The 21,793-nt window shown below is 34.1% G+C and overlaps 2 protein-coding genes across 2 annotated transcripts in view; one reads left to right on the forward strand and one right to left on the reverse strand.

The window, feature by feature from the left end:
* Positions 1 to 478: 478 nt before the first annotated feature.
* LOC133195852 (contactin-like) overlaps positions 479 to 21,793 on the forward strand; it is a 30,878-nt gene continuing 9,563 nt past the window's right edge. Inside the window, exons 1-14 of the mRNA XM_061331812.1 lie at positions 479 to 565; positions 1,470 to 1,564; positions 2,073 to 2,158; positions 2,397 to 2,548; positions 2,842 to 2,949; positions 3,118 to 3,444; positions 4,186 to 4,287; positions 6,560 to 6,796; positions 7,103 to 7,208; positions 8,584 to 8,774; positions 10,322 to 10,588; positions 19,121 to 19,414; positions 19,766 to 19,929; positions 20,089 to 20,212. Of these exons, the coding sequence (XP_061187796.1) occupies positions 487 to 565; positions 1,470 to 1,564; positions 2,073 to 2,158; positions 2,397 to 2,548; positions 2,842 to 2,949; positions 3,118 to 3,444; positions 4,186 to 4,287; positions 6,560 to 6,796; positions 7,103 to 7,208; positions 8,584 to 8,774; positions 10,322 to 10,588; positions 19,121 to 19,414; positions 19,766 to 19,929; positions 20,089 to 20,212 (2,332 nt within the window). The 5' untranslated portion in view covers positions 479 to 486. The remainder of the gene's footprint in view (positions 566 to 1,469; positions 1,565 to 2,072; positions 2,159 to 2,396; positions 2,549 to 2,841; positions 2,950 to 3,117; positions 3,445 to 4,185; positions 4,288 to 6,559; positions 6,797 to 7,102; positions 7,209 to 8,583; positions 8,775 to 10,321; positions 10,589 to 19,120; positions 19,415 to 19,765; positions 19,930 to 20,088; positions 20,213 to 21,793) is intronic.
* Positions 15,381 to 17,636, reverse strand: LOC133194746 (uncharacterized). The gene has a single exon (XM_061330652.1). It carries the CDS (start codon positions 17,623 to 17,625, stop codon positions 15,595 to 15,597), a length of 2,031 nt encoding a protein of 676 aa, XP_061186636.1. The 5' UTR covers positions 17,626 to 17,636; the 3' UTR covers positions 15,381 to 15,594.

Here is a 21,793-nt window from a genome sequence, read left to right on the forward strand (position 1 = left end):
ACCATGTGTCAGAATACGTTATAAGAGGTGTAATTATGTAACGGGACCAAATTTCAAATACTTTATAAGCGATACTACGTTATATACAAATACGTTGTAAGCGGTGTTTTTCCCAATGAAATATATAGACACGTTGCCGGGACTACGGAATGGCTACTTTACATCAGGAGATACTTTATAACATGTATAACCGAGTACGTTATAAAAGAAGTTTACTGTATGTGAAAATGAAACCTTTTTTTTTTTTTTTAAATTATTTGTACTCATTACAATTTATTTATTTTTTATTTTTATTTATTTATGTATTTACTTATTGATTAATTAATTATCATTATTCCGCAAGCTTCTCTTGAAAGTCGTCGAACTGCTTCGTATTAATTCTGATCGGGTTAGGATTTCAAATTTCCTACAGGTGGCGCTGTGGACCGCGCCAAAACTTCAATTTTTTGTTGACATGGATTGATGAAAAGCCATGGAAACTTGAAAATGCCATTGACGAATAGAAGATTGCTGGTTTTTTGCTTACTTTTGAGCCTTTGCAGTGTGAATCTTTTGCCTGTTTTCGGTTTGTTAATTCTTTTGCCCATTTACCTTATGTCTTCTTTCTAAGTGAAGTTTAGTTATTATCTCAAAAATCATTTTTTTTTCTGAACAGTTTCGAGTTTGGGGGAAGGGGCGCTTGTTTCCCACATTAGGCTGGATTAATTACTATTCAATAACACAGATCCCTGTTACGATTTTGTTGAATAAATCTCGAAGTATATACTGAAATACACCATTGGTCATGCACTGTTTGCACAAGAAAATAGTTGTTATAAGATCCCTGTTACGATTTTGCTGAGTAAATCTCGATGTATATACTGAAATACACCATTGGTCATGTGTTTGCACAAGAAAATAGTTGTTATATAATTAAACTTCCACTCTCGTTCATTTAGGACATAGGCAACGTAGTTTTTAACTTTATTTACTTATTTCCGTATAATTTAAAAGTTTCCATGATTGAAGGACCTTTGAGCAACTTTTATAATGCCTAATGATGCTGTACACTTCTAAATCAAATTTCGAGGGAAAAAACAGCTAAATTTGTATTTTTGTCAGTTTTTCTTCAAATAACAAAGATTGTTATCATTTGATCACTGTTGATATCTGTTCAAAACCCCAGTAATGAATGCTGATTTTTTTCTGTGAACGTCTGATGGTACTATGACTTAAAATAAGAATATCTTGAAGAATTATCAGTATAGGTAAAGTACATTGTAAGGTGCATGTACATGTATATTGCATATGACCTTAAGGAAACAAATAACCAGAGAAGGAGCAGTAAAATGTATTTGAGTTGAGGGTTGTTTACTTTGAGTGTGCTGTTAAGTGGAAGCAGAAGTTATTAATTAAGGTCTAAAAGATGAGAAAATTTTAAATTTTAAGATTAAACTAGACAAACAAATTAAACATTGTTTATTTCCTAGATTGCCCATCTGATTGGATTGAATATGATTTCCACTGTTACAAGTTTGTGTTTCATCCAAAGCGCTCATATATTGGAGCTCGAGAACTCTGCAAGGTATTTTAAATTGAACTGTCTGCTATGAACCTCATCAGATTCTGACATGATTGATTTATGTACAGATATATCACTGGTCAATAATTTGGAAGGGTTTGGGGTGGGGAAATATTTTTAAAACTCATTTAAATTGGGTATTTTCATGATATTCCAGAGGTTCTGTTTCTAGAAATGAGGCATTATACCTCTCATATTAAATGATGCTGTTAGTAAAAATTCAGTCTATTAACTTCCCATAGTAATTGCTTGATGCATTTTTTAGAAATTCAAGGAAATATAATTCTACTTTTCAAGAGCTCAGAAGAACATGGTCAATAATTTTGCATAACTATAATTGATTCTATATAATTTGATGCTAACATGTCATTCCATTTTGCACCACTTGAAAGTTAAGACATACATAATATGTATAAAGATGTGTAGTTTTACAAATCAGTATATTGAATGCAGACACATACATTTTAATTTTAAGTTCATTCAATAGTGACACCTTAATTTTCTGTTGTAGGAAAATGGAGCAGAAGTTCTGAGTGTGGACAGTGTTGCAGAACACACATTTGTTCGTGGTTGGTTACTCGACTTTGACATGGAGAGGCAAGTACCCTGTACAAGTGTATTAATGTGAATAATAAAACCTCATCAGATTTATGCTGATTAATTATTTACTAAACATAATGGAGGTCAGTGTAAACTGTTATCATGACCTGAATTAAATATTGATTGAATTTCAGTTTCTGTAATTTACTTTTCATACTAAATGATTATTACTACAGGGACTGCATGAGATGACTACTGTGATAAGATGTGTCCATTTAAAAAATTACACTTTCAGAAACAGTTGGTACACCAGTGGAGCTGTTTCCCTTGAGGAAGATAATTTCCTAAACTTTGAAAATTTTGACACACAGTTGAGTGGAAATATACAGTGGTCAACATACTCTGATGACAACCACCAGGGATTGCATATCATCTACGAATATTCTGGTAGAACTGCTTAGTGTAGTTTTAATGACTGACTGCACAGTTCACTATATTGTGCACATCATACTAGGTTGTAAAATTGTGCAGAACTACTTTACATATATATCATTCACAATGTTTTTTAGGTTTATAACTTTTACAAAGAGGTCATTAGACACTTTAGTTAAATAAAAGCAAAATATGATAACTTTGGTACCATTTATCACAATAAATGATCAAATAATGTGCAGTCTTTAATGACATTATAAGCAAAGACTTTGTGCTTGTGGTGAATTGATCTTGTATTTTATGTACAGAAGGACAATACAGCTGGGCTAAGGGAGATGGCAGTAAAATGATGAGCTACATTTGTGAAATTCCAAAGAATGAAGTCTACAGAGTAATACAGAATACAAGAGACTTCAGTAAGATTGATATAAATGTCCATGCTGTGACATGTTTAGTTTCAGTCACCATTCTCATTCATTCTGTAGCACCTGACCTCTCCTTCCCCCCTTTTTTGCCCCCCCCCCCCCAAAAAAAAGTTTTAAGAGAACAGAATAATTACAAAAATTAATGCTTCTTTATAACAGCATATGGAACAGACTTTCCAGATGAGGAATCTGCACCCAGAGGTCCAACATTCTATTTACTCCCCTCAGACACTGAAATTCTAGGATCCACCTCAGAAGTTTACCTAGAATGTGCTGCTACTGGGCTCCCACAGCCCACATATCAGTGGACTGTTACGAGGGATAATGGGCAGGCTCAGTCCCTGGAGGGTCCACGGTACACAGTGACTAATGGCAGAGTCAGCATTGACAACCCACAGGTGACCATGGATGGAGGAGAGTACCAATGTATGGCTCAGAATAAGTTTGGAATTATTCTCACCCCACCTGTGGTGCTGGCCTTTGCAGGTTTGTGACTGTCATTTCATGGATTTTTTTTTACCTCATGATATTATAGCTTAAGGAAGGTCATTTTTATGCATTTAAACATTTCTCATTTAATACTTTGATTAAAATGTTTATTTTGCAACATTTTCATGTCTTCAGGAGGTACATGCTCAAGTGAGCTACATGTATGCAGGTGTACAATAGTAAATATTTTTTAACAATTATTAGCCCATGTCAAAGATTTTGGAGCCCATTTTCCAAGTAGTTGTAAGGCTTACCGTACGTTGTCCGAAATTGCATGGCTGATACTTCTAGGAATACCAGATTAAACTTTTTAAAGCATGTTTATTCCCCACCAAGTATAATAAGCCCAGCTGGGACCAAATTTGCATGTCCAATCATGCATTAATGAGATGCAACACCAACAGACTTGCTTCACTAGGGTGCTGCTTCTGATCTACTTGTATATTCTATGTCTTGAACAGATGAATGATTTGCCAGAAAATGTTTTTTAGAGGTCCAAAGTAAATATAAGCCCTACTTGAACCAAAGTTGCAAGGGCTTTTAAAACTTGGCACATTTACATACATGTTTAGTTTAATCCATTCCTTTTATTTGATATTTCAGATGACCATTCTTCTAACCTCAAGTTTGTGTAATGTGTAATCTGCTTCTAAATTAATTGTTTAGCTGTATCCGCTCCTTTAAATGATTTGTTTGCTTGTCAGATATTTACTGATGCAGCAGGCTAATTAATTACAGATTTAGGAGAATTTTCCAATGTTGATACAGCCCCTGTACGCCCTGCAGAATACCAGGGAACATCCATACAGTGTCCAAAGATATCCTCTACTTCCAGTCTAGGTAAGTTTCACTACCAAACAAAAGTTGAAACTTAAAAGCTAAAAAAATGTTTCTAGATTAGGCCATTTTTAAAATATGCTTGCTTGCCATCTTCCAACTCAGGGTGAAAAAATGGAGTTGGCATAGGAAGAGAAAATTTTTTTTTTTTTTCAGAAATTTTTGGCATCAATGTTTAATTTTCAAATTTTATTGAAATTGAAAGTATTTATAAAATTAAAATAGTTGTTAATGGGTTGATATATTCTGGAATGAATAAATATACAGTCAAATCTGTTATCTCAAACTCAATGGGACCAGGAAATAACTGAGATATTTGAGGATTCAAGACATCCCAAGTGAAATACTTAAGAATAAGGGGTTGGGACTTGCAAATCACTTTGACATATCCATGGTATTCTAGATGTCAGTGTTTGAGATACTGTCAAGTTCAACTGTAATTGTTTCCTGGAGGTTCAAATAGATTTTTGAGCTGGGCTATTTTTAATCAGTCAGCCAGGAGAGGGAAGACAATTCTTTACTGATGGCGATATTCAAATCCAGTAAAGAAAGAAAATGGCAGATATTTTTTAATTTTAAGAACATCCAATTTCTGTTTCATTTGATATTAACAACCAAGGTTACTTGAAAGTGTTTTTTGAAACATCTTCTAGGAAACTGAGTATTACCTCTGTCTTCTATGTATTACATAAATACATGTATTAATTTAAATTATTGTGGCCAAAGTTTTTCTTTGTGATAACTCATTTTCAACATGGGTAGCTGTCATATATTTCCCTTGGATAAAAATCCAACACAAATCATTATTGTTTGCTTACATCTGGAGAATACATGTAAATTATGTATTCATTTAATTTGTCTTGGGTCTAATATAAATCTCAAGAAATCTAAAATCTAGCTATTACAAAATTGTGTCTTTGACTGTTAGATTCCTGTTCATTGTTATTTCATGACATCTAAAGGCAGATCACTAAGTGCACAAAACTACCATAAAATTAGAACTCTTATTATAGTGTGTGGTGTTAAAAACTTTCTTAAATTAAGGTTAGAGGTAGGCCAGACCAACTGTTACAATAAAAAGTGATTTGTACTCCGACCGAGCAGTGAAAATCACTCCTACCTGATCATTTATTTATTTATTTTTTTTCAGTGCTTTAAATTTTAATTTTTTTTCTTGGTTGTCTGCATTTTTTGAAATTAAGATTTATCATTCATCAAAGAGTTGTACGCTTCCTAGATTGAAAGTTTTTACCAGTATACATTGTTACAGTACTGAAAACATCAATAAATTTCTTGATTTTAATGACGATAAACAGTGTGTTACAAAATGTCAAATAAAAAATATTACCTACCTACCAACCTTGAAAAATATAGGTTGGAGTACATCAAACAAAAATTTAATGATAACCTCATAATGCATGTAAATGGAAATATTGGTTCAATAATTATTACCAATTCTTAAAAGTAAAATTTTTAATTAAACATATAATGTGCTTTAGCTTGTTCACAAATGTTTACACAGCCAAAAATTAATTGTTGAATGTCATGAGATCTACAAACTTTTATTTTTTATGTGCTATTACATGTAAGAATTACGAAATGTTAACCACACCACCTTGCATATACTGGTGTCATGGTTCTTTCTTGTGTATCTTACACATAATCAAGACAAATGGGCCTGAATGACCAGTCCTAACATATTTATTAGTCCAGAGTGTCGCATGAAAATCTGCAGGATTTCATGCCCATGGACTAAATTATAAAACATAACTTTTGACTAGGGCATGGTATTGGCTGGGAATTTCGTTTTGCGATATACTGTGATATTTTTAACTGTATTGAGATATGTATTTCAATATTTTCAATAACAGTTTAAATGATCTTTTCTTATTTTATTAGCCTCCATTTAGATGCAGAGTGTATATAACTATTATAAATACGTTGTAACAAGAAAGTTCTTGGTGATTTCACTACAGTTTTGCAATGAAATGCAACCATACAACAGCAACCTTACTGTTTGGCATAATTGAAAAATTTTTCTGACATCTTAATTTTCATATTTTACTTTAGAAATCCCAAGCGCAAGCATTTTGCCGGTATATTGGATGGTACTGAGAATTTCTCAACGAATAGCAATATACCAGAATATCGTTATTATTGTGCAACCCTAACTTTGACCAAGCAGAAATAATTTTAAGTCTACAATATCTTGCATTTCATCCAGATTGAATAATAATGCTGTTAAAATATACATATTTTTTTATCTTATCTACAGCTATAAGTTACAACTGGATTAAGGACCAGACGAAGCCAGTAAACTCTCAGTTAACGCCCTATGTGTTTATCTCGGGAGATGGACAGCTTTATTTCTCCGAGGTGACCCGAGGGGATAACGGAGTATACTACTGCATGGCTACCCTGACAAATCCCACCAACAGAGACAACTACATGGGGTCTTTCCAGTCTCCCAGTCGCATCAGTACAGGGATTCCATTAGAAGTTTTAGGTTCTCGTAAGTTAACAGCTCGATCCTTCATACCTGAGGTGTTTGAAGAAGAGACTCATGTTGAGATCATATTTTTTTCAATACAAAGTAGAATTAATTATTAAGAATATTTAGTTTCGTAATGCAGTAAAACATACGTATAGTGAACATGCTTATAATGAATTGACTCTTACAGTGAAGCGATTTTCATTCCCTGTGGCTTTAAAATATATTGTGAAGAACTTGCTAATGGATATAATGAATTACTTTTTTAACAGTGCAAAATCGTCCGTCCCTGGCACTTTGTAATACTGCATATTCATTAATTTGTAGCTTCAGGAATATTGAGTGTTCAGATCCCTGACAGTTTTGTGCAGGTATTTCCAAGGCAACCAGTAGTAGGCAGTGATGTAAAGTTGGAGTGTTTCGCATATGGAAGGTATGTGTGTGTTTCCATATCCTTGAATTTGATATAAAGATAGTAAATAAATGATATTTTGTAATGAGTTCTGAATATTCAAAAATGTTCAATTATTGTTTGAGGGTAGTCGCATGAAATTTATGTCTCTTCTCAATCTGACAGAGGCATGGTAGTTGAGAAGAGTTGTCATTTGTTTTATTTGTCATCAAATATCACAAATATTATTTCCTATGTAGCTTGTAACACAAGCTTTTGTAACGTGTTTTGGGTCCGATGATTTGGACCAGTCTGGGAGGATGTATAAAAATGATCAAAATTACAAGAATTATGTACGGAAGCTAATATAAGAACGAGTCAATATATACATATATCTAGGGTTATCTATCACTTTAACATAAAAAAAAAAAAAAATAAAAGGTAATTTCTTAAGGACAGGGCTCTGTCCTGGGTATCTGTCTGTGGGACGTGTCTCTGGGATGTGTTCTATAGGCTGTGTCCCAAGACGGTTGTGTCCTTTTGATCTTACACAGGCTGCAGCCAGGTACTAGATATATATCCACCGCTCGTATATACAGTTAAATGCCACTGTATTTTCCGTAACAAGCTAGAAAACACAATACAACACTGGGCAGTTGTATTTAACACTATAATTCTTTTTATTAACTCTAACCACCGTACCTGTTAGCAACCTTCTCCTTCGACAGCCAAACACAGAATGACAATTTTACCTCGGATGCGCTCTTATATATACACCAGCGACACCCGGACTAACCTCGGCTTCCATCATACCCCTAATGATAAAGCCCGTCTATAATTGAATCCCGAGCCCAATCGTCATACTTTGATTGGTTTCAAAGCCGGGTGTAAATTTCTGTACCCCCGACTTGAGCCAGAGGTAAATAACGTGACGTAACAATGCATAGTTTCTCTATGATAAAAAGCAAATGACAGGACTTCACCATGCATTGTAGCACGTAGTAAATCTTATCAATAGGCTGAAACACAGTTGATTGGACTTATGTTTACAAAGAATATATTTGGTTACATAGGTAATAAATTCGTTATCCAGGTCCAATCAAGGGTGAACGGGGATTTACCTTTGCCTCAGGGTGTATGGAATAAAACCAAGGGTAAATCCCCGTACACCCTCGATTGAACTTGGATAACTAATATTGTTCATGATCTAAAGGGTCAAGTAATCAATGTGAAACTCATGGGGCAATTACAGGTATTAGAAATAGGGACATCTGAAAATTAAAAATAATGAAAACAAAGTTTGAACATCTGAATGCAGTGCCTGTCATGTTAAGTCAAATGTGATCTAACAAAATTTAATGCCGTTTTGAATTATCATATCGTATGACATGGACTTAAAATAGTGGTATATTTGTAGTGGTCCTTTATTGTATCAGTGGAATGTTCCATCTGTGAGAGACCAGAGCACCAGATTTAAGTACATGGACAATAATCGAGTGCTGACCATTGCTGGGGTCACTCTCCAGGACACAGGGGTCTACACATGCATCTGTAGCAGCAGGCGGTCAGGCAGCAGGGACCAAAAGGATTTCCACCTTAACATAGAGTGTTGGTATTCATTAATGAAAAATGTTATCACAACTTAAGTAAAGAAAAGATGTCTTTAATTTAGTATATATGATTTTAACCTTTAATAATTGAATATATTTACATTTAATATGTTCTTCTACTAAGCCAACTGTGAAATTGATTTGAGTGCCATTTTCATGTATGCTCACGCGTAGAAATATGCACGGAGAAACTTGCTCTAAAGTGACATCACAATGAGCTACAGAGACGTTAATAAAAATGTAACGATATAGGGCAGCGAATAATTCAAACATGGAGTATATTTTTTGTGCTTTTGAACATATAAAATGTAAATTTTATATAAGGAATGTTTTTAAGTTTAGTGTGAATTATTTGTGTGTAAATCACACAGACTTGCACGTAGGCATATTTTTCATGAAGCACTAGCTTTTTGTAATTCTTCATTTTTTTTTTTGATAAAATTTTGATCACAAGTTGATTAATTCATGATCTAGGGAGGAAAAAAGTTAAAAAAGAACAAATTTAAACCAAACAAACCCAAAACGTTTTAACATTTAGATGTAGATCCTGAATGTTATTGATATTTCAAAGTCATTTAAAAGACATCTAAATATATATATGCATTTATTTATAAACATTTGGCAAATGACTTTTTAATTTTAAAACAAATGCTTGAGCAGCTGGCTAAACCCATTAGTACCATACTATTTTGGATTTTTATGCCCTTGCCACATGAAATGGCCGGGGCATATAGTGTTACCCTGCTCCATCATTCTGTCATCATTGACTTTCCGTTCATTATCTCGGCAACAGTTGCACACATTCAACTCAAATTTGACATATGGATATGTCATAGTAATACACAGGTCAAGTTTAAATTTGGTCACTGAAATTTTCAGTTTCCGCACTGTAACTTTTGTAGGGATGTATGTATAAGATTGAAATTGCTTATGCAGGTATTTTATCAGAAAATACAGGTCAAGTTCGAATTTGGTCATGGTCCAATGATTTTTGACAGAGTTATCCCTCTTGAACTTAGAAAAAAATAAGAAAGTTTCCACTCTCTGACTTGTAGGGATGTATGTATAAGGTTGAAATTGCATATGCAGGTATTTTACCAGAAGATATGGGTCATGGATAATTTGGTCATGGTCCGATGATTTTTGACAGTTATCCCCCTTGAACTTAAAAAAGATTTAAAAATACACCCTTTCTAATCATTACCTTGGCTACTACAAGTGTGCAAGTTACAATTTGCAGTTTCTATTTATTGTAGTTATAAATGCACATTTTGTGCATGGTATTTCAAATTTTGGCTGCTGGCAAGGGCATTTGCGGAATCACAACACATTTAGTTATCCAAGATTGAAAATAATATTAGGTCCATCTGTCTGTCTGTCTCTCCACAATTCTTACAATGAAAGTCATTTAAGAACGTGAAAAAATCTTCATATTTTATCAGATTCAAATCAAACCTAAAGTTTTGAAGGTTGAATAGAAATTTGCCTCTTTTGTAGGCTTTTTGTTTATAATTACCTAATTTTTTGAAAAAATTCTCTTTGCAGCAAAGCCTATGTTTTCCGTAGAACTGAGTGACCAGCATGCTGACAAGGGGTCGGAGCTCACATGGAGATGTCAGGCTTATGGAATTCCGCAGCCCACTTACACCTGGTACAGGAATGGTCAGCTATTGCCCAGTACTGGAGAAATGACCATCACAGGGAATGTTCTGGTAATCCATATTCTCAAAGAGGACCAGGAAGGGATGTATCAGTGTATGGCAAAAAACACCCATGGAGTGTCCACTAGTGGTGGTCAGCTGAGGGTTCTGTGTAAGTGCCCCCTTCTCTCTCTCTTTCTCACACACACACAGCTCCTTTAATCCTTTTTCCATTTCCACATCCAGGGAGATAATCCAATTAAAAATTTTATTTAATTGTTTATGCCAATGGCATAGAGAGGGCTTAATGATTTTTGTTTGTTTGTTTGTCCATAACTTTAACATTGTACGCAAAGAGACTTAAGGGTCTTTACGAGGGTTGTCCCATAAAAACGCGAACATTTTTATACCCCCCGCAAACGAAGTTTAGGGGGGGTATATTGGAATCAGCATGTCCGTCTGTCTGTCCGTCTGTCTGTAGACGAGATTTTGTCCAGACCATTTCTTGGAAACTGTTGGAAGGATTTGTCTGAAAATTTGTACACTTATTATTCACCATATGAAGGTGTGCACCTGGTATTTTCATTATGATTGGATAATTATTTTGCCTTTTACAGGAGTTTTTTTCATTTTTATTATGTGGTTTTGTCTGGATCTGTCCCCAGAGACTATTGCATAGATTTGTATGAAAATTTGTACACTTATTATTTACCATATGAAGATGTGCACCTGGTATTTTCAACATTATTTGATAATTTTTCTGCATTTTACAGGTGTTTTTTTTTTAATTTAATTTATTGACTTAGTCATTTTGGGTTCATGTCTAAGGTTTGAGACATAGAATCTAGAACATCTGTACAAAAATGTGAACTACAGCTTAAAACTACTCATTAGAACTAAAAAAACCCCACAAAGTATTAAAAACAGTTTTTACATTACACAGCAGATAGTGTAAATCCATTTGTCCCTATAAGTGGACATGCATCCAGATAAAGATTAATTAATGAGTTCAGTGTGCAGTGATTTTTCTACACTCAATTTAGGTCCGAATATCGGCCCTTTCCCCTCTTAAAAATTACCGATTTTTTCCCAATTTTCAACTGCTTTTTTCCCAAAATCAAAACGTATTGTTTTGGTTTAATTGAATTTTTTATGTACGACTTATCTAAAATGGAACGCTATTGTTTTTGGTCATTCGGACGCTTAAAATAACGGCGAAAAACAGCAGTTTAATTGTGTGTTTGCAAGACTTGGAAAATCGATCATGTGGAAGTCAAACTTTTGTGTCAATACATCGTAAGAAATTTAAATATGCATGTGAATCTGTTAAGCATAGCTTTATTTGTAATTTGCAAGTACTAGTAGTTCTACAACAAGTGTCCTTGATTTCACGAAAATTAAACTGTTTCTTCATCCTGCAGAGACTGGCATTGCAGAGAAATATGCGATACAGCAATACATGCTTGTAAATAGTGTCAAGATTATTCCATCTCCAATGCGAGCAATAACGAGAAATCGGGAATGATTTTTTTTTCTCAATTTATAATTCTACCATAATGGTAAAAAAAAAGAATATCTATAGGACAATCAAAATACAAAAATGAAAGAAAATTAAAATGTAGAACTGTCAATTTTGTTGAACTTGAAAAATTTTGTAGCAAATAAATTCAATAAATGATATTACATTTACTTATTATTTTATTTTACTTGTCAATATGAAGGTTAATTACAATCTTATTGTTTTTTTCCCAATTTGACACAAATGTCGACAATTTTTCCCAATTGAAAAGGCACAGGCCCCTTTTAAAAATTGTAGAAAAATCACTGAGTGTGGGAAGCTGTTAGGGCATCTCTGATCAAGCAGGTCTTATCTATATCTCAGGGGAATTGGGCAGAAAGAAATAAAGATCTCTGTTGTGAAGTCTCTTAATTGTAATTTATGTCTGTCAAAATACATAGTTACTAAAACCAGCCTTTTATTTTTAAAATGAGTTTGATATAAAGGTATTAAAATCAATTTGATTTTCTATAATTAATTATGATATTCTTTTTTTCAACAATCAATTTGCAGAGTGTCATGTCTCACAAAGATGGCAGATAGTTGCAAACTATTTTTTCAATGTAATAAAAAACACTGTAATTATTAGTGTTGATGTTTTATTAGGCTGCACCTTAGTTTCATTCATTATATAAAGTGCCCCACCACAGCATGATACGCCCATCAAATATTGTTAAATTATCATAAACAGTTTAGATTCAATTGTTTGAATGACATCTTAGCGAGACAAGGCAGTCTGCAATTTGTTGTAAAGATATAAAAATTCAAATAAAAAATGTACAATAAATAATTAGTTTAAATTATATTATACAATATCATATAACTTTTAATTATTATATACAATATCAAATTAGTTTTAATTACATCAAATTTATCTTGAAAGTAAGACTAGCCAACAAGAACAATTCAATATAACACAAGCAATTAATTAAGAGACTGATTCCTTTTGCCCAATTCCCAAGAGATGTAGATAACACCTGCTTGATCAGAGATGCTCTAGCAGTTATCTCCTCACACTAAACTCATTAATTTCTCTCTAATTTGACATGCAATTTTCTGCTATCAAAATTTTCCTTGACCAGTGCCTGATCATTACACCCATGGGAGAGGTGGAATTTTTGTTGTTACAGATTGCTGTAAAGAACATAATGAAAAAAATAAGACTAGTATTTTCTTGATTTAACACTTTTTTAATAAAGATACTGCAATACTCTGACATCTTTTGGGACTGTGTAAAGTTAAAAGACATAGTTTTTTGATTCTAAGTCTAATGGTTTTCTAGTTATGATTTTTCCATATCTGGCCATAGCGTCTTTATTAAAGGTCAGAGCGACCTGGTTTTAATGTGGGACACACCTTCTACCCTAGATGTATCAGCTGTCAAAGTTAGATAATTCTAGGCCTAATAGTATTAAAGTTATGAGCCGGACATGAAAAAGCTAACGGACGGACAAACATGAACGCTATAACATAATACGTCCCGTCGTAAGACGGACGTATAAAAATATATAATGAGTAATTAAATTTTCACTGTAAATGTTTAAGGAAATTGTGAACACCTCTCACATCTAGAAAACATTAGTGATTTGGTACTTTCTCTGAAAAACCCAGCGGGGGGTATTTGTCCCTTTTGGACAGTTCTAGTTAATATTTTTTGTTTCACTAATATTATAAAGTTCAAAATGGCATGCATTAAAATCAGCATTTTTTAAATAATTCACAGAAATTTCAGTAAAATATATCTGTAAATAACATTTTTGTCTTTGGTAAACAAATCATTCAAAATAGCTGCCGGCACCACACCGACGACATCAAAACGTAGCTTGTAGAGTTTTTTAATTTGTTCAGAAATCTTGTGTCTTTAAAAATTCGTTTGAAGCATAATTAAGTTTGATACTGGATTTAATTTTCTTTTAGTTACCGAGTTATCCATTTCACACTTACTACAGTTAAGAATAAATCAAGGAATAAATTCTTTAAATGTATGACGTCCAGCTCTAGCCTTTTTAGTTTGTAGTCATTTGTTGGTGAACCAAATGCTTCCCGCATTGGATAACCAGTCTATTCATCTCTGGGCCTCTTTTCCTATGTATAAACCTGTGATTGATACATGTATTTGTGTTGTTCCCTTGTTCCCAGCTCTTTTTTCCATATGGACAGGAGTCAAATCCTGCTCCACACAACACTAAGTGATAATTTGGTGCGCCACATTAACGCTTGACGTCACTGTTTTTGGCAATATCTAATTAATAGTGTTTGTGCACATAACATCATATTTTTGTTATTTATGATGTCAGAGTATTGAATTTTTACACACGAGTACTCTAGATAATAAAGTTTCTATGGATATAATTTTTGTCACATTATATTTCTGTATAGCCTGGTAATAAAGAAAATATTGCTGTCAGTGCTATTTTTGAATGTCAAGAAATTGCTGTGCGCCGACCACCGATATTTAACACCCTTTAAATGTTGTTAATAAATGCAAATGGCATTGGAATCTTATTTTAATTAGCCAAAATGACAAAAATATCATTTACCAACACTATGCCAAAAATAAATAATTTTGGTCAGGTAATTTATGAAATATTTAAAAAGTTCACGTTTTTCTGGGACAACCCTCGAATATGCAATGAAGACCAAGTTCAAACCTAAACTTCAAATTAAAATTTGGCACTATGGACATTTCCTACAGTCTGGAGCACATCTCATCTAATGAATGTCTTGTGTAGGTGTAATAAAGCTTTTACAGAAAATGCCACCACTTAAGTGTAATTACTGTAGCATTTGATTCCGTTTTTGTTAAACATGATTATTTGTATTGTGGATATCATATTCTGGTTATCATCTTTTACAATTTTTAAAAACTAAAGCAAATTATGATGGTTTCATCAAATTGGCCTAGGCCTTGATATTTGACTTTGAAACTGGTAAAAATATTGTAAAAACACATATTTTCATGGGGTCAAATTTTCGCGTTTTTGGGAAAATTTTTTTTGTGGGAATTTGATTTCATCATGTTCATGCAGGAAGAAGTGCTGAGTTGTTATTTATTTGAAATTTAACATTTCATGGAGGACTTGAATTCATGGGTCTCTTCATACTACAAAAACAACAAAAATTAACCCCCCCCCCCCCAGCAAAAATTTGTGACTTTACTTTATATACAGGCATTAACCTCTTCAATGGGAAACTATCATAATTTTTGTCTTCAAAATCTATGAATAGATAAATTTATATTATCAAATTGAATACAAGTATACAAGATATGATTTTGTGTGCTTCAGTCTCCATGCTTTGTAGCTGGTGACTAAATGCTGATGATTAACAACAGTAGAGTTTCATTTTGCAGTCTTTCCATATAATCTGTTACATTTTCATATTCTTTCATTTATAAATAGTATGTATCATACATTATTTTAGATAAAAGAAACATATTTTTATAAATGATTTTCACAAATATTTCCTGAATTACTATTTTGATAGGAAATGTATTATTCTATAGAATGAAGCCGAATATTGCCGAGTCGTAGACAAATACAGATAGTCACATATCCTCTATATTAAAACAGGAACATCAACATCTTAGACATTAGATTATTTATACACTAGACGAGAAATCACACTGATGTCTGGACTGTTGATGGATGTACAGCAGACAAACTTCTGCTCCAAGAGGAATGGCCATTGTTGGGTTTTGTATACTCGATGACCTTGACCTCTCCTGTTTTATATGACCCCACCCACAACCTTCCTTCTTCATCAATGCTCAACCCTGTTGGCTGCTCTAGATGACAATCATCTATACATTTCAGAAACTGGCCATTCTGATCCAAGACATGAAGACAATCATTCATCTGGTCAGTCATGATGATGTGTCCAGAGGAATCGGTCACAACCTGACCAGGAACAAATGGTTTAGACCTTCTTGCATGTGTGCCATTGTATCTAAACTTCTCTTTTCCTTTGTTGTCCACAACTAGCAACATTTTTGCGTTAAGATCAGCAGCACAGACATCTCCATTGACATTCTCTGTAATGTAAATGGGACGCTCTCCTCCTTTGAACAGGGGGTTTTCGTAGTTGAAATCTTTTTCAATCTCCTGTTTCACTTCTAGCCCTTGATATCGTACAATTTTGTGATGTCTGTTATCAGCTGTAAACATCCCAACCAGAATGTCACCTGACCTGGTGAAACAAAGTGTGTATGGATACCATTCCTTGGGGATAGGAAGTAAAGTTTCACTTATCCCCTTCCGAACAATATTTATAGTTCTGTTATTGATATCACTGTAAAGAAGTTCTCCATTCTTAGTAACTGCAATGTCTCCAGGAAAATACTTACAGGTGGCAGTCACAGCCTCTTTCTGGAACCCATGTAAGTCAATTCGGCATATATTCTTGCTTTCTCCACATATCCAGGCTTCATGTGTTCCAAAGCAAGCCACAGCATTCAGATTATTAACTCTGGTTGGAGTCTTGGATATCACTTTAGATTTGTTAAGCAGCTCGACACCTGGCAAGGAAGAACTTGCAGTTCCTTTTGTTGAATTGGATATCACAATAGCCCTGTGTAGATGCATTTTGTTAGGCAATGAGAGAGAGAAAATATTCTTTCTTGATGGTGGACTGGATACATTGTGGGCTTTATCAAGTACCTGTGGAACTGGTTTCAAGGAGAGAATGTCTGCTTGTGATTTACACGTACCATTGATGCTGTCTGGCAAATCTTGAGATGACAATGTAGAGTCAGCTTTCACTGCTATTGGAATATGGGGGTTTATTTGACATTTTTTGAAATCTTCTTGATTTGGAATACAAGCAGTAGCTTCAGTATGGTCATTAACTTGCTCATCACTCTGTGTCAATGATGCCTTGATTTGGCCGATCTCTAAAAAGAGTTCTTTCCCTTTTTTTATGCTTGTTTGAATGGAAGTAAATAATATATCTGTGATGGAAGTTCGTTTGATGTAGTCTTTCAGTTTAGACTGGTACTCGGTAACAGTAGAGGCTTGTTTTGACATTAAGATATCTTTGTTCAGCTGAACAGTGCGACACATCTCTTGGTGCAACTGTTTTAGTTTTGTCTGTTGCCATTTTAGAGTTGCAATATATTTTTCTCTGTCACTGTGAATCTTACTTTTGACTTTATTGAAGAAGCCATCTACCTCCTGGTGCCATATTCTCCTCTGAATTTCTGCCTCTCGGTGTATTTGTTCATATTTAACTTGAGCCTTAGATATTTTGGAAACAATTTCTTCATTTTCCTGTTTACAACGAGGTATGACTACTTTCCTGAGCTCTTCCATATCGGACCTTATTTCATCTCTTTTTAAGCAGACTAGCTGAGCTATTTCCATCAGTTTGTGATGACTGTGGGACTTGATCACACATTTCATACAGACTGGGATTTCACAGAACTGGCAGTGGGCCTCACAGATCTGGTTGGGGTGGAGAGAGCATTGAGGAAACATCAACTCATTTCTGTCTTGGAATAGCACTATTTCATGTGTCCGACACTTCTTTCCGTCTAAGTGTTTGTTGACACAGGCCTTACACAGGTTGACTTGACAGTTGTTACAGAATTTCTGAGGAGTGGCTTTTAAACAAATATCACAGGTGATGACTTCCTGTGCTATAGAATGTTCCATTTTTATTTTGGCAGGAGAATCTTAAATAAGAAATTTGAATAAATGTATTCTAATGGATTGCTGCTAAAAGTACATATGTGCTATATGAATGAATCATAGCATAAAACCATGAATGGCTTAACCGAATATTGGAGTAGAGTGAGTAATTGTCTTGTGATATACACAGCTCAGGTATTTTTTACTTCTTTAAAATTCCCCATAAAATTGACACATTAATATTCACAAGTTATCTTTTCTTAAGAAATCTTTTCTCTTGGACAAATTACCATAAATAAACAAACCAAACATTTAAATTCAAGGTAAAGATAAATTAAGGCCAGATATATACATTACCTTATTGTTATTCAGGTGTCAAATGCTAGAACTTAAATTTCATGCTATTTTGACCACAGTAATAATTTCCATTGCTCAGAAATGTAATGGTGAGGTTATCCTTACAAGTTTACAGTGTTTTGCAGTTGCGCATTTAAATGACATAATTATCATAGCCTTTATCAGTGAGTTTGCATGCACTTGTCACCGTGGAAAGCCCATTGATTTTCTGATACCAAAAAAAAAATTGAGTTAGATGCACTTTTAATATGGCATTTGTGTATTGAAACAGATAAGGGTGGATTCATAAAAAAATACTTTTGAACAATTTTACACAATTTTTTGGAATATCATTTAAATTTGAGATACATGTACCGGTATATAATTTTAAGAAGGGGAAGGAGGATGGTGTTACATGTATATGCAAGGATCGAGACTTGTTATTCAGCAAATGAAAAATGTAAGGCCAGACAATAAATGTAGCAAACTTTTTGAAAAACTCAGGAATTATGGAGTGGGTTGGGGAGATGTGTGGGTTGAAATTTTACATGGGAACAAAGCAGAGCCACATCATATACTGTAAATCTACCATTGTTTGTAATGACTTTTATTCTTGATTGGTCACTTTGAAATCCATCCATTACTATTAAAATCTGTGGTTGAGGACATATATTCCGCCAAAATAAATAGTTTGTGGGATGAAATATTAGCAAGTATAATAAGGTAATGAAACTTATGATGATATTTCTCACACATGATTAAAACTTGGTTGACAGTACATGTAGTAGTCATACTGATTGGCAAGCATTTACACAGAAGTATATTAAAAATGTCAAGCTGTGTGAAATTGGAGGCCATCATAACTGTATAAAATTAAACCTGAAATCATCATTTACTTATATGGACTTGAATGTTTATCCTATAGTACTAGGGAAGCCACGCACTGTGGTAATTTATAAAGTCATCAAAAATCTTTGGGAATGAATTCTCAAGTTCATGATGTCACAATGAGCTAAAAAAGTTAGATTTGATTTTTTAATTGAATGAAAAAATACATACAAATTCTTTTTAAAAGATCCATCTCAGCAATAAGGATTTTTAAGATACTCTATAATTGCATAATTATAATAATGTATAATATACATGTACTAGATAATTACTTGAATATTTGCATTTTACACAGCTATTCCTCCAACATTCAAAAAACACCCCTTACAATCCACCACACTTGGATCATTGGGAGGATCCTTGACTATTCTGTGTCATCCCGAGGCTGCCCCCCACCCTAACATCACCTGGCTGTATAATGGAGAGATCATTCCTCATCCACTGAAAGGGACCCCATCTCATCTTCAGCCACTGACCAGTGGTCATTTAAGGATTGTCAATCTGAGTTACACAGATGAGGGAGGGTACACTTGTAAAGCTGTTAATATTCATGGCTCTGCACAGAGCTTTACTCAGTTGACAGTGTTAGGTAAGTTTTCTTTTGTTTTTGAAGATATTCCAGCATATTCTAGTATTTCATTGAAACTTTTCTTGAACTAAGGAGGGTGATCTGAGGTGGAGTTGAAGAGACCAGGTTAATTTAGATATCCCTTCCTTTGGCCCCCTCTAGAACATTATCAGAGATGATTCTGATTTCTTTTAGGGGGAGAGAGGGTTTTTGAAAAATATATAAGTATATATTAAATATATAGAAATCCATAAACTTTTTTTGGCAACACATTTAGTACAGTACAATATATTTAAAACATCCCTGTAGATTACATTTATGTATGTAAAGTATGTATGCTGTAATTTACAAAGCCACCTTGTTATATTTCAGACAGGACATTGATTGTGGAGCGGCCTTTAGACAGCACTGTAGTGGTCAATAGAACTGCCGTACTTCTCTGTCGGGCCTCATACAGCTCTAGTCTTGACCTCGTGTACACCTGGTCTTTCAATGACCAGAAAATTGACTTCCACCAGGATACACACTTTAAAATGGTATTAACTAAAAACTGACACTGGTTTGTTTGAGTAAACACCTATTTATGGTCTTAGTAAGCTGATTGATGGTTGAAAAACATTGGATGGGAGTAAATTACCATCTGTTTTATGATATTGAAAAGGAGCCTTGATAGATTTATGATACCTTCCTTACAGAGAAGTCCATACACAGGAGATCTGTATGTTGTGGCAGCTCAATTAAGTCATGCTGGTGTGTACAAATGTATGGCCACTACGCAGCTGGACTCTGCTAGCTCATCAGCTGCTCTTCATGTTCTGGGTAATTATAACTCTTAATAATTTAATTCTGGTTATAATGCAGTATTTGATTGGAGGAAAAATTGACTTTATATCGTATAAATTGGATTGCCTACGTCACAGTCGCGTCAAAAACATATCGATCTGCCTGATGTTACATTTAAGTTTTGAACAATTTGAAGTCATTTTTAGCTCACCTGAGCTGAAAGCTCAAGTGAGCTTTTTGGATCACCTGTTGTCTGTCCGTCTGTCTGTCCATCCATCCATCTGTCCATCCGTCAGTCTGTAAACTTTTCACATTTCCAACTTCTTCTCAAAAACCACTGGGCCAATTTTAACCAAACTTTGTATCCAAACTTTGTATGGAAGCATCCTGTGGTAGTGTAGATTCTAAATTGTTCAAATCATGACCCCCAGGGGTAGGGCGGGGCTACAATAGGGAATCCAAGTTTTACATTGAAATATATAAGAAAAATCTTTAAAAATCTTCTTCTCAAGAACCACTGAGCCAGAAAAGCTGAAACTTATGTGGAAGCATCCTGGAGTAGTGTAGATTCTAAATTGTTCAAATCATGACCCCCAGGGGTAGGGCGTGGCCACAATAGGGAATCCAAGTTTTACATTGATATATATAGGAAAAATCTTTAAAAATCTTTTTCTCAAGAACCTCTGGGCCAGAAAAGCTGAAAGTTATGTGGAAGCATCCTGGAGTAGTGTAGATTCTTAATTGTTCAAATCATGACCCCCTGGGGGTAGGGTGGGGCCACCATGGACTATCAAAGTTTTACATAGAAATATGTAGGTAAAATTTTAAAAATCTTCTTCTCAGTAACAGCAAAACCCTGATTGATCATATTTATGTGGAAGCATCCTCAGGTAGTGTAGATTCAAGATTGTTAAAATGATGACCCCCTGGGATAGGGTCGGGCCACAGTGGGGATTGAAAATTTTACATAGGAACATATAGGAATATAATATATATAGCAGGTCGGAGATTATGGAGAAAGCAGAGCGTCTGGTTGAATGAAACTACCATAAGGATCAATGACATGTGAAGGCATTATTGGATAAGCAATCAATATATTAAGAATTTATCACATTGCAAATGCATGCAGTGCTTGTTATACACTTGTATATGTTATACACATACATGTACATACATGTTCATGTTATACACTTGTATAACATGAATAATAAATGACAAAAATTAGAAAAAAAATTACCGGTAGGAAGATTTTTTAATGAAGTTGATATTAAAATTCCTTTATAGATGCAGGTTACTGAACATAAAAGATATCATATTTCTTGACTGTCGTATGGCGAGACGTGTTTTGTAGAGAAACATTCTGGTCTTTTCATGAATGTGTTACTAATTGGAATAGTCCACTTTTGGGGTAAACAGGAATATAAAACACGTAGAAAAACTTAGCGAATTCACTGTTTTAGTGTTACTTGCTCATATACGATATGTTATATGTACAGTGTGATAAATATACATTCTTAAGCTCGAAAATCAGGCTATAAGAACACACTTTTTAAATTTTCATTGAAGTCATCACATACACTCACATTCCAAAGAAAAGGCGCTAAGATTTACTCATGA

Source organism: Saccostrea echinata, unplaced genomic scaffold, assembly GCF_033153115.1.
Source record: "Saccostrea echinata isolate AGI-Se365-2 ecotype Australia unplaced genomic scaffold, CSIRO_AGI_Sech_v1 ptg000029l, whole genome shotgun sequence".
In the NCBI taxonomy this organism is placed as follows: Eukaryota; Metazoa; Mollusca; class Bivalvia; order Ostreida; family Ostreidae; genus Saccostrea; species Saccostrea echinata.